Raw genomic sequence first — 11,312 nt, forward strand, 5'->3', positions numbered from 1 at the left:
CTAAAACTGAAACTTTGAAAAAAGTCGTAAAAAATCGCTCAAATGAGCCATGTTAATGGGCCTCAACACTAAAAAGGATTTTGAAGTAGAGAGGCAGTGGTTGGGTCACGAGCATCTAACTTACGCAGCAGCGAAAGCGCATGTTAACAAAAATAATATCCATCAATTTTGTTTTTGTTTTTGTTGGGGTTAAATTATTCTAGCTAGGTTCGTGTGTGAATCCCCTTCTTCCACAAAAGCGAAACAATCCACAGACAATCTCGTCTTCTCCTCTATTAGGGTTTCCATTTCTCCACCGTCTCTCGCAGACCAACTTCTTTCGATTGGGCAGGGGTTTCAATGCCTGCGAGTTCATCTGGGGAATCTGTCACCGAAATCCCTAGACACTCCTCCCAATTTTGCTTCCGATTCTTGCTCTACTTCGAGTGTTAGAATCACTTCTTTTTCTTCTTCTTTCCAGTTTAAAATTTTACCGTCTTCTTGATGGCTCCGAGCCGCAGAAAAGGCGGTGGTAAGGCTGCCGCCGTAGCTGCCGCCTGCCGACAGTGGAAGGTGGGTGACCTTGTGCTTGCCAAAGTCAAAGGTTTTCCTGCTTGGCCTGCAGCGGTATGAACCTCTCTTTTATCATCATCTTTTGCATTTTTTTTCTAATAAATCTGAAATATTATTCTCTTTTGAGTTTGGTTCTTCTCTATGGATGGTTTATTAGTTTACCAGTTTCCCCACATGGGCGTCGCCAACCTTTATCTATCTAGGGTTTAGATTTCACATATACCTGCTTCTCCGTGTAATTTAGGATTTAAAATCATCTTAGCTTGGATCTTTCTAATTCTAATCCAAGCTAAGATGCTGGAATTCTTTTATTGTTGTTAGTAGATTCGGGAACACAAATAGTATAGTATGTCCTTGTTTCAGCCGCAGCATCATCCGTTGTACCATATTAAGTTCATAGGTTATATTCTTCTCAAGTCTTTGTGGCAAATATGCTTACAATCCTTCTCTCTTTGGGCTCCCCTTATTTTAGGTATTATTTGTCCATTGCCAGTCCACCTGCTTATTTTTGTTGGATGCAATTTCAGGTTAGTGAGCCCGAAAAGTGGGGATATTCAACTGATTGGAAAAAAGTGTTGGTTCATTTTTTTGGAACACAACAGATGTGAGTTCTCATCCCTTTATCTTTACCTTTACCCTCTTCAATATTTTTTATCGTGGTCGTGTTCTCTGGTTGAATGCTAAGATTTAAATTTGTTTGTTTGTTCTTTCTGTCACTCTGACCTTCCCCTTTGCACATTAGCTCACTTCATTATCTCCTGGTGAAAACATGACCTTTATTTTTTTTCTTCATTGATTAGCGAGGAGAAAATCAGCAGCCTTGTTTATCTGCTACAATGTTAGATTATATTGTTAATGCAGGATGCACTTTGTCCCACCCCCACACACGAATGACATCACAGTTTATAATTTCCAGATTTTGATTACAATCAAGCCTGTTACACCCATCTGGGTTCATTTGGGTGGCATTGTAATGAATGTATGTCTGATTTTCACCTAAGGGGTTCCCTGTTGAATGATTCACTCTCATCTTTCTTATGTGTAGTGCCTAATGTTTCTATATCTGGATAGCTGAGATCTTTGCTTCTTGTTGGGCATTTATTTTGTACTGTTGGGTTTAGCAGAGTATCAGTTTTGATTTTGGTTGCATTCTTTCCTGGCAGAGTATCTCTTTCATGTGTGGTAAGATTTTTTTTTCTAAGTTAGATTGTTCGTGGAGCCTTTGGATTAGTTTATCTTTGTTCTCTTTTGAATTTTTTTTTTAGTCTGGTAGGTGGTATAGAGAACAGTGATAGATTCATTGTTGTCTAGAGAGCATTCTGTGCACAGCTTTGCAAGAGTCAAAGTTGATTGATGACCTGTATGAGTGCTGATGTAGACTGCTCCGTACTTGCTTTCTGCTCGCTGTCAAGACAAGTGAGAATTATTATGTATGTAATCATATGGAGTTTGTGATATTTTGTTTTTATTTTTTATCCATGTGCAGAGCTTTCTGCAATCCTGCCGATGTTGAAGCTTTTACAGAGGAGAAGAAGCAATCACTTTTGACAAAACGCCATGCAAAAGGGTCAGATTTTGTTCGTGCTGTAAAGGAGATTACAGAAAGTTATGAGAAGCTTAAGCAGCTAGAGCAAGCTGGTGACCCCAAATCTGCTGAAGAAGCCACTCTTGGGAGTACTGAGAATACTACCCTGCTGCCTCAGGTCAGTGAAACTCCAACTGGAACAAGTCTAACACAAATTAAGTCTGATCCTAGTCATGTTAGAGACGAATCTACTCTGTTAAATGAGGATGCTTCAGCTGCTGAACAAATGCTAGCCCTGCGTGATGACAGTGCACTACATAACAAACCCTGTGATAGTGTGGTTCCAAAAGAACCACGTAAGATAGCAACATATTCTTCAAGGAGAAGAAATGGAGGGGCACGATCTCAAAATTGTGCTCCACAAAAAAAAACTTGTTTGGTTCAGCACTCAAAAAGTACATCTAGGTTGCGGACAGAGAAGTTTCAAAGCTCCATGGTGCAATACAGCGATGGTGGACAGAGTATCAATGACGTGGAAGATAGAACATTAAGAAGGAGAAGAAGGATCAGAAGATCATCTGGTCATTCTGAATCAGATGATGTGGCTTCATCAGCTTTAAACTCAAATGGAAGTGACGAAGAAAATGCCTCTGAAATTGCGACTGTTGAATCTGATAATAATACTAGGAATGAAGGCAATGGTGTAGATTCTGGTTCCAAAGTCGAGCAAAATGATATTGGTGGACAGTTTCTAGAAGGAGATTATGAGCTCAACAAGGGGCTTAATTTCCAAATTAATACCATGGTTAAGAGAAAGAAGAGAAAGCCGACGAGGAAACGTGGTACTAGTGATGTTGATCATATGTCTAAAGTTGAGGCAGAAGCAGGTCTTGAGTCTGGACCACGTGATAATGGTCAAACATCACAAAATTCTCTTGAAAGGTTTACAGAGAGGCCTTGTGAAGAGAATGGGGATGAGCACTTACCTCTGGTGAAGCGAGCCAGAGTTAGGATGAGTAGAGCATTTTTAGGTAATCATGAGGCCAATGGCTCTTCGCAAGTTGAAGAAAGATCATCCAAGGACACTCTGGCCAGTGGAATAGCACAGACAAGCCCTTCTGATATAATTTCTAGTCATGATACTTTTGCAGTCGAAGAATCTAGATTTTTTGCTCAGCTATCAGGTGACAAGGTTAATTTGGTACCATCTCCTGTTGAAAAACCTTATGATAGAATGTCTCCATCTGAGGCTTGCGTTCAGACTGTGGGAGAGAGTGGACATGCTATGGGGTGGAATGAGCTTTGCAAGGAACCAGATGATGAAGCAGCTGGACCCCAATCTAACCAAGTGAGCTGTTTGCCAGCTGATGAAGCTCAGACAGCTAGTGTTCCTGAATCTCTATGCTCTGGAGATTCACAACTCATGAAGCTGCCAACTAGTGAGTCTGATCTTCCGGTCATACAGTGCTGTCAAGTTAGGAAAATGGAAATCTCCTTGGATCCCAATACTGTGGATTCATCTGCAAACAATGCCTCTGGGATATGTTCATCCGGTATACCTTCTCAATTATCTGGCCAGGAATTTCATTCTGAATCTGAAGGTGTAGAGCATTCCCCATCGCCTTGTTTAATGATGATTGAGCAGGAGACTGAGAAGATGCAAACGACTGACAACATGCTGCTGAAAGAAGAGCATGGATGTCTGGGTGAAGAATATGCCATTACCAAACCAGCTGAAACTACACCAAATCCACCCATCTCCGCAACTGAAAATGATGTGAGAGTTGATGAAAATGTACCTCTGGATAAAACAGGGTATAAAAAATGTGAGGACGCTGTTGAGGAAAGTCGGCACAAAATTATGTGAGTCTCGACTGTTATTATTTCCCTTACTGCCTCTTTTCTGCCTTTACTTGTGAATCTATAAATTTTTGACGCTACTCTCTATCATTAGTATTTCCTGTCCTGTCTTAAGCTATTGTGAATATTTTCTTGAAATATAGTGTAGAAGTTTCTCGTCCTAACCTCAGCAGGAATTTCTTGTTGAGCCCTCATACGTAGAGTGATTTAGCACATAACTAGGAATCTGATTATACTAGAGATTCACAAAAGAATTCTTGCCAATAATTATTATCTACTTTCTTCATATATTTTACTTTTAGGGGTTGTTCCTTTTAAGTATTTTGATTCCTATTATGATGTGGTTTTGAAGTCTATGTAGAGGATAGGCGTATGGAGTTGTAGGCAGGTGGTTTTGAAGTCTATGTTGAGGATAGGTTTATGGAGTTGTAGGCAGACAGGCAGCACTCAGTTTTCTGTTAACTTAATATTTTTTTTTGAATTCCAATGACAAGACAGACTTCTGCTTCATCAACTAGCTGACTAACAAAAGTGTATACTACATGTGCTTTTGCAGTGGTGACACTGATGAACTAAAGCAGCAGGTCCAAACCAACAATTCTGTCTCAGTATCGGAGAACCTTTCACATGAACAGATGAGTTTATCTCCTCCTAATATCGCAGACACTCCTGCAATGGGCACTCCACATAGCAACTCAGTTTATTACCACATTTCTACCGCAGAAAGTGCTAATGATATACAGATCAACAGTAGTTGCAGCCCAAATGTTCAATCTGGTGAGAAGATAATTGTTTCTGATGCCATTGTCAAAGAAGAAGAGAAAATTGAAACAGGTGTATGTCAGGGACAGAAAGTTGTGAGTTGTGATGTGCAATCCACTCGTGAATCTTTTGAGGATGCACTTAATTCATTGGTAAGGACAAAGGAGAGCATTGGCCGAGCAACTCGTTTGGCTATGGAGTTGATGAGATTTGGTGTGTCTGCAAAGGTAAAAGTTTTTTCCTTTTTTTTGTGATTATTGATTACGTTTCCCTTTCTGTAACCGGGCGGCCTCCTTACTGATGTACTGTTAATATCATAGTTCCTAGATATGTTGCTTCTATGTTTTGAATTAACATTTTCCATTATATGCCATAGATAGAATAAGAAAATGTGGAAGAGACCTTAACAGATTATTTAAGTTCTTTTTTGCATGTTTGATTGTGTTTTGTGAGAGCATTCTCAGTTGTTAATAAGTCTTGATGAACCTCCTGAATAGGCTATGGAGATTTTGGCTCATACTTTGGAAAGTGAGTCAAATTTAAAGAGGAGGGTGGACTTATTTTTCCTTGTGGATTCTATCGCTCAATGCTCCAAAGGTCTGAAAGGTATGTCATTGTGCAATATGTTTTGTTAAGCCACATCAACAATGTTCCAACTGCGGAATTGATCATGTATACTACTCTACTTTTCAGGTGATACTGGTTGTGTTTATCTTTCTGCCATTCAAGTAATTTTACCTCGCCTATTGGCGGCTGCTGTACCTGCTGGAGCTACCACACAAGAAAATCGAAAACAGTGCTTAAAGGTATGCAATAATATTGGTCAGCTCTTCCGTATCGTTATTGTTTCTCAATCGTTCTGGCATTTATAGGTTTTGAAGGTTTGGCTTGAAAGACGGATCCTGCCTGAATCTATTGTTCGTCACCATATAAGAGAACTTGATTCACATACTATAGTTCCTGCTTGCCTCTATTCTCGGCGCTCAGCTCGAACAGAAAGGTCGTTGGATGATCCTGTGAGAGATATGGAGGATATGCTGGTGGATGAATATGGAAGGTTGGATTTTCGGTGTTTTGAATCTATGTTTTATTTTTGTCTCTGCCTCTCTGGATTATGGGTCTTTTGAATCTATATTTGTATCCTTGTTTCTGGGTTCGTTAAACTAAATTCTTTTTTTGCGTGTCAGTAATTCAACTCTCCAGCTCCCTGGATTTTGCATGCCCGCATTGCTTAAAGATGAGGAGGGAGGGAGCGACTCTGAGAGAGGGAGTGACTCGGATGGAGGGGATTTTGAGTCTGTCACCCCTGAACATGAGTCCAGAATCCTTGAACAAAATGTCTCGTCCTCCACAGCTGAAAGGCATACGCTTATATTGGAGGATGTTGATGGTGAGCTTGAAATGGAAGATGTGGCTCCGCCTTGGGAAACTGGAAACGATTCACACACTGTTCAAGCTGATAATATAAAGGCTACCAGTTTTCTGCTTGGAAAACAGCATCAGCCTGTTATTGGCACTTCACATCACCATGTGTCCTTTTCATCTCCTCCACTGCCACCTTCTTCGCCACCACCTGCACCTCCACCACCAGCTCCCCCTTTACAGCAGGCTCAGTGTGCCATGTCTGATTCCTACTTAAATGGCTTTGAAAATGGAGGATACCGCAACATGCATGTATGTCAGTTATCCTATTATTGAATCCTTATCCAATAGCCATGACTATAAATCTTTCGATGGTCACTTACCCTACTGTTTTTGGTTAATATGCAGGGAGATCATCGGGCTGGGCCTCCTATGATGAACCCACAACTGTCTGGAAGCACGATGCATTATCAAGGCCCGGATTTATCTTATAATTCCGGTGTAGACCTTACAAATAGCATTCAACACCCGGATGGTTCTAATTTCCAGCATGGGCCTTATCCATCACATCCACATCCTCCTCCCGCTCCACCTCCACCACAGCATCAATACTCATTTTCAGAGCCCGGCCACCATATGAAGTCGCGTAGGGACGCTCCATCGTACTCCCACAGATCTCATTATGTGCCAAATTATGATGAAAGAAATTTTCATGATAACCCGGAGAGAATGAGGCATGTGCCATATGAAAATCGAGATAATTGGAGATATCCACCATCTTCTTCGTATGGTGAGGCCTTTTGCTGTTACACATGCATTGATTATATACACGCGCATGTCAGTCATAGATGTTTTCTCATGTACTCATGTAAATATGCTGGAATGGGAAGTCTAATATGATCATCTTGCAGGTTCGAGATATCAAGACAAACACAAAGCACCTTATCCATCCAATTCATACGACGCTGGCCCTGCACGTGAGTCTGGAAGGCTCCAGAATCAGCGGTGGAATAATCCTCCTCGCCCATATAATGACAGACACTCCTTTCACCCCAAGCCGCATTCCGAAGGTCATGTTCCAGTTGGAATGAGAGGTACTAATACTCCTTCGCCTTTTGGATGTAGTTTTCTGATTTTCTAGAAATCCACTCTTGTATAGAATGAACAACTGTATGGACATGATTGGCCAATTAGTGTATGTGACTATCTTCTAATGAGCCATGGGAGGTTTTTAGTGGAATCATGTATTGGCCGCTTCTAACATTTGAGGTTTGATTTGGCCTTTAACGTTATATAAGTAAAAGATTTATAGGCAATAAACCGAGTATCATTTGTTGATTAGCAGATCCGGGCATGTGGCATCAGAGAAGTGACTAGAAAGACGTGAAAGACGAAACTGGTAAAGGCTAAAGAGGACGGTGGTGTGAAGCAAAAAGCGAAAACACCGAGGTGATGTGGCCCTAATTTAAAAAGAGAATGGCTATGTTGTTGTTAAGGTGAAATAGTGATATGATAAAGAAGTGACAGTGTACATATGATATGGTGTTTCTTTTGGAATCAGAATCTCATGCAAAGCAGAGAGAGTGCGATGGTAAAAAAAATATTTGTAGAGATTGAGAGGAGTTTAGTATTTATCTGCTCTCCTTTGTTTCCTTATTGTTTTTACTTTTATTTATTTGTGTCTAAGATTATTTTCTTATGTGGGTTTTTTTTTTGACCTCGGAGAGTGTATGGTGTATATTTGATCTCTTAGAATAATATTCCAGCTGAATAGTTGCTACATTTTTTTTGAAGTGGCATATGATTGATTCGGTAGACTTTTCTTATGAATAAATATAGCTCAGATACTCGCAACTCTTCTTGAGATTAATTTTGAGTTTTATTTTTATTATTATTTCCTAAAAAAGGGCAATTATTGAATTCAAAAGTATGTTAATGTTATGTATGAAGTAAAAAAGAGAGAAGACTAGGGAAAAAATAAAAAATAGAAAAAGGAAGAAGCGAGTCCACACGAACGCGAAGAAAAAGGTCAAAGAGGTTAAATAGAAAGGTTCTTTCTTGAGAATGTCTTTGCTTTTGATTTCTATAGAAAGAGGGAGAGATGGGTGCTTCTGCTTCGGTTCCCGAGAGATCCGTCCATCAATTCACCGTAAAGGTATATTCTTTTTTTGCTCGTGCTAGAGGACGAGGTTGAAATCGTCGCTATAATTTTGTTTATTCCTCCTTTTTGGTTGTTGTTTCCTGGGCATCAGGATAGCTCCGGCAAGGACGTGAATTTGAGCATTTACCAAGGGAAAGTCCTCCTCATCGTCAACGTCGCTTCCAAATGGTTCGTCTCTTTGGGCCTTCCCCCAAATTTTGCCACTTTCTTGTTCATCGTTCGTTAATCCTTGGTTTGTGCAAACAGCGGTTTCACCGAGTCTAACTATACCCAGCTCACCGAACTTTACCAGAAATACAAGGACCAAGGTTATGATTAATTTATGACTTCTGGTATGCAGTTGCGAAGTCATCTCCTTCTGTTGATTTTACCATTTCATTACCTCTTTTTCAGAGTTTGAGATCTTGGCATTTCCTTGCAACCAGTTCCTATACCAGGAGCCAGGCTCAAGTGGAGAAGCTCATGAGTTTGCCTGTACACGCTTTAAAGCAGAATACCCTGTTTTCCAAAAGGTAAGTAGATATCAAGATGCTCGGAATGAGTTTATTATTATAATGAGAAATCCATTTACACTTACGAGTTGTGAATGTGGGATTAGGTACGTGTAAATGGTCAAAACGCTGCTCCACTCTACAAATTCCTTAAAGCAAGTAAACCCACTTTTTTGGGTTCCAGAATTAAGTGGAACTTCACCAAGTTCTTGGTTAGCAAAGATGGCTTAGTGATTGATCGTTACGGCACAATGGTTACACCGCTATCAATCGAGGTATCCATTCTATGTATATCCAAGTTGTCTATGTAATATGCGGTCATTGTCGTGATACAGTTTTCCCTTTTGGGTGAGCAGAAAGACATCAAGAAAGCTCTTGAAGGCGCTTGAATCAACAGGGCGGTTAAATTTGAATGTAAATCGCAGCTTTTATGTCAAAATTTCTTCTGTTTTTTTGTTTTTTCCCTTTTGGACAATTTTCTTTGTTTGGTGGGATATTTTGAAAGAATTACTTGGAGAGTAGGTTGCTGTATTTCTGTTTATTTTTCGGCAAAAGTAACACATGTTAATCCAACTCGAATGGTTAAATTTATCATAATATCAGGCCAATCCATTCCGAAGTTAATAGTTAGATGGTTATGTGGAAAGTAATGTTTGATAAATCGTAATATCAAAGAATCGTTTGTACTGCTATTTAAATCGCCTCCTAACAGTTCAAACATGATTGAAGTTATATTTCACATGGAATTTGTCAAGAGTTGGCATTATATATAGTGAAATCATATGTAGAACTTTGAACACACAATGAAGTACCTGAGAAGTGAGTAACACATACATAAGGGGTAATATTTTTATGAATAATGGAGGCGCCGATTGGCTTAGAAAGTTGACAGAATTAGATTAATAAAAAGCAACGGTAGAAATGGAGACGTAGAAAATTGAGCTAGGCTTGTGGGCTGTATTGGCTGAACCACGGGTCGAATTCCTTGTTTGGCTGTGGGGGGCATTGGTCCATCTGCAAGGGCATCCGGTGCAGGTGCAGGTACCGGTGTTGTAGCCGCCGCCTTGGACGCTGATTAAATGTGTCCAAAATCAAATTCGAACGCAAAAACACATAAAGATAACCTGATTGTTCATTGAGTACTCACCTCCGGGACTAAAAGCAGATACAGGCGGTGGTGGAGCCAGTAAAAATGGAACCGGACCTGTCCAATATATATAAATGGAATGAATTGAATCTCATATACACAGGTAATGTAGCACACTACGGTTAATTACTTAGCGGATACCTGGTGCTGGTAGTGGAGTCCCTGCAGCTGTAAATTAAGCAAATGAGTCATTCGTAGTTTTGTAAATGACATAGTAAAAAATAGAAAGAGTACAGTAACTTAGAACCTTGGCACTGAACAGGTACACCGTCCATCTTGCAGGCACGAGGCAGAGCAAGCGAGAGAGTCCGATTGATGAATCCAGTGGGCAGTGGGACGTTAGCGGTGAGGATAAGGCAAGCACAGTTCAAGCCGGTGTTGGTCAATGACTTTAAGGAGTCGCAGCAGCCGGCGGTGGGAGTAACGGAGCCGCCGCTGCTTCCTGTGATGAAGTTGAGACATGGAGTGAAGGTAGAGATCATTGAGGAGGTGCATGGCGTGCTTATTTGCTGACCTTTTCCTCCCAACATAAAACATGACATCAGCACTATTATCAGTGTTAAGCCTTCCATTCTAATTTAGCCTGCTTAATTCTCCGGTGAACTGCCTCATAGCCCATATAATTCTGTTTTATATATATGATAAAATGGGTGCATCGGAGTTCAACAACTTCCAACTAATAGAGTCCCTTTCTCTTAATCCCTTTTATCAACACACAAATTCCTTTTTATTTCATTAACCAAGAAAAACCAAATAAAATGAGAAAGTAGCTGAGGTAGGTTTACATACATACATACTCCTATGAATTTTGTAACCTAAGTAATTACAATCTTTAATTAGTTCTAAAAGGTGTATTGCCGCTCTAGATTTTGAGAAAGATTATGAATTCAAGAATTTAAAAAATAACTCTCTTTATTTGCTTAAGAAAATAACTCAAAACTTAAGCTTTCTAAAACCCTTAATCTCTCTCTAATCTCTTAAGGTTACCACAACTTTGATAACTCATATATATAGAGAAGAGATAATCCTTATTCTAATAGGAATTGTATCTAGATAACTCCTAAACACAATCTAATCCCTAAGTCATAACTCAACTAGGAATAAGTAGCTTGTCTCCTAAGTCTTCTTCTTCAAGCTTATCCCAACAATCTCCCCCTTAAGCTTGAAGTCTTTCTTTGACAAGCTATGGACTCCAATGAGATCTCTCATTACCTTGAACTTGTTCTTCTCAAGTGCTTTAGTTAAGATGTCTGCTCTTTGTTCCACTCCCGGAACATGTATCACCTCCACTTGTTCATTTTCAACGCATTCACGTATAAAATGATACCTTCGATGAATATGCTTGCTACGCCCATGAAACACTGGATTTTTAGTAAGTGCAATAGCGGATTTGTTGTCAACTTGAATTGTCACCTTCTCACATTCTTTATCAATGATTTCAGCGAAGAGATC

At 39.9% G+C, this 11,312-nt stretch overlaps 3 protein-coding genes across 6 annotated transcripts; 2 read left to right on the forward strand and 1 right to left on the reverse strand.

The window, feature by feature from the left end:
• The first annotated feature begins 212 nt into the window (after window positions 1–212).
• Window positions 213–7,843, forward strand: LOC17889008 (protein HUA2-LIKE 2). 3 transcript variants are annotated; one of them, XM_023784719.1, is made up of 12 exons: window positions 213–606; window positions 1,080–1,156; window positions 2,039–3,940; window positions 4,494–4,926; window positions 5,197–5,305; window positions 5,393–5,505; window positions 5,572–5,756; window positions 5,887–6,373; window positions 6,470–6,851; window positions 6,973–7,155; window positions 7,256–7,330; window positions 7,407–7,843. In XM_023784719.1, the coding sequence occupies exons 1-11, from the start codon at window positions 484–486 to the stop codon at window positions 7,273–7,275; spliced, it is 4,014 nt and encodes a 1,337-aa protein (XP_023640487.1). In that variant the 5' UTR covers window positions 213–483; the 3' UTR covers window positions 7,276–7,330; window positions 7,407–7,843. The 3 variants fall into 3 exon arrangements, with proteins under 3 accessions (XP_023640487.1, XP_023640486.1, XP_006295538.1); XM_023784718.1 differs by lacking the exon at window positions 7,256–7,330 and having other exon boundaries at window positions 214–606; window positions 7,404–7,843; XM_006295476.2 differs by lacking the exon at window positions 7,256–7,330 and having other exon boundaries at window positions 214–606.
• Window positions 7,844–8,051: 208 nt separating this feature from the next.
• On the forward strand, window positions 8,052–9,337 carry LOC17888121 (probable glutathione peroxidase 4). Its single transcript, XM_006295045.2, has 6 exons — window positions 8,052–8,216; window positions 8,314–8,390; window positions 8,469–8,530; window positions 8,616–8,734; window positions 8,821–8,988; window positions 9,070–9,337. The coding sequence occupies exons 1-6, from the start codon at window positions 8,163–8,165 to the stop codon at window positions 9,100–9,102; spliced, it is 513 nt and encodes a 170-aa protein (XP_006295107.1). The 5' UTR covers window positions 8,052–8,162; the 3' UTR covers window positions 9,103–9,337.
• Window positions 9,338–9,423: 86 nt separating this feature from the next.
• On the reverse strand, window positions 9,424–10,483 carry LOC17889771 (non-specific lipid transfer protein GPI-anchored 2). Of its 2 annotated transcripts, none has more exons than XM_023784477.1 (4): window positions 10,108–10,483; window positions 10,002–10,022; window positions 9,861–9,917; window positions 9,424–9,784 (listed from the first exon to the last, which is right to left on the reverse strand). In XM_023784477.1, the coding sequence occupies exons 1-4, from the start codon at window positions 10,430–10,432 to the stop codon at window positions 9,591–9,593; spliced, it is 597 nt and encodes a 198-aa protein (XP_023640245.1). In that variant the 5' UTR covers window positions 10,433–10,483; the 3' UTR covers window positions 9,424–9,590. The 2 variants fall into 2 exon arrangements, with proteins under 2 accessions (XP_023640245.1, XP_006295015.1); XM_006294953.2 differs by having other exon boundaries at window positions 10,002–10,028; window positions 10,108–10,482.
• Between the last annotated feature and the right edge of the window lie 829 nt (window positions 10,484–11,312).

This window comes from Capsella rubella, unplaced genomic scaffold (assembly GCF_000375325.1).
Source record: "Capsella rubella cultivar Monte Gargano unplaced genomic scaffold, Caprub1_0 scaffold_4, whole genome shotgun sequence".
NCBI classification, from domain to species: domain Eukaryota; kingdom Viridiplantae; phylum Streptophyta; class Magnoliopsida; order Brassicales; family Brassicaceae; genus Capsella; species Capsella rubella.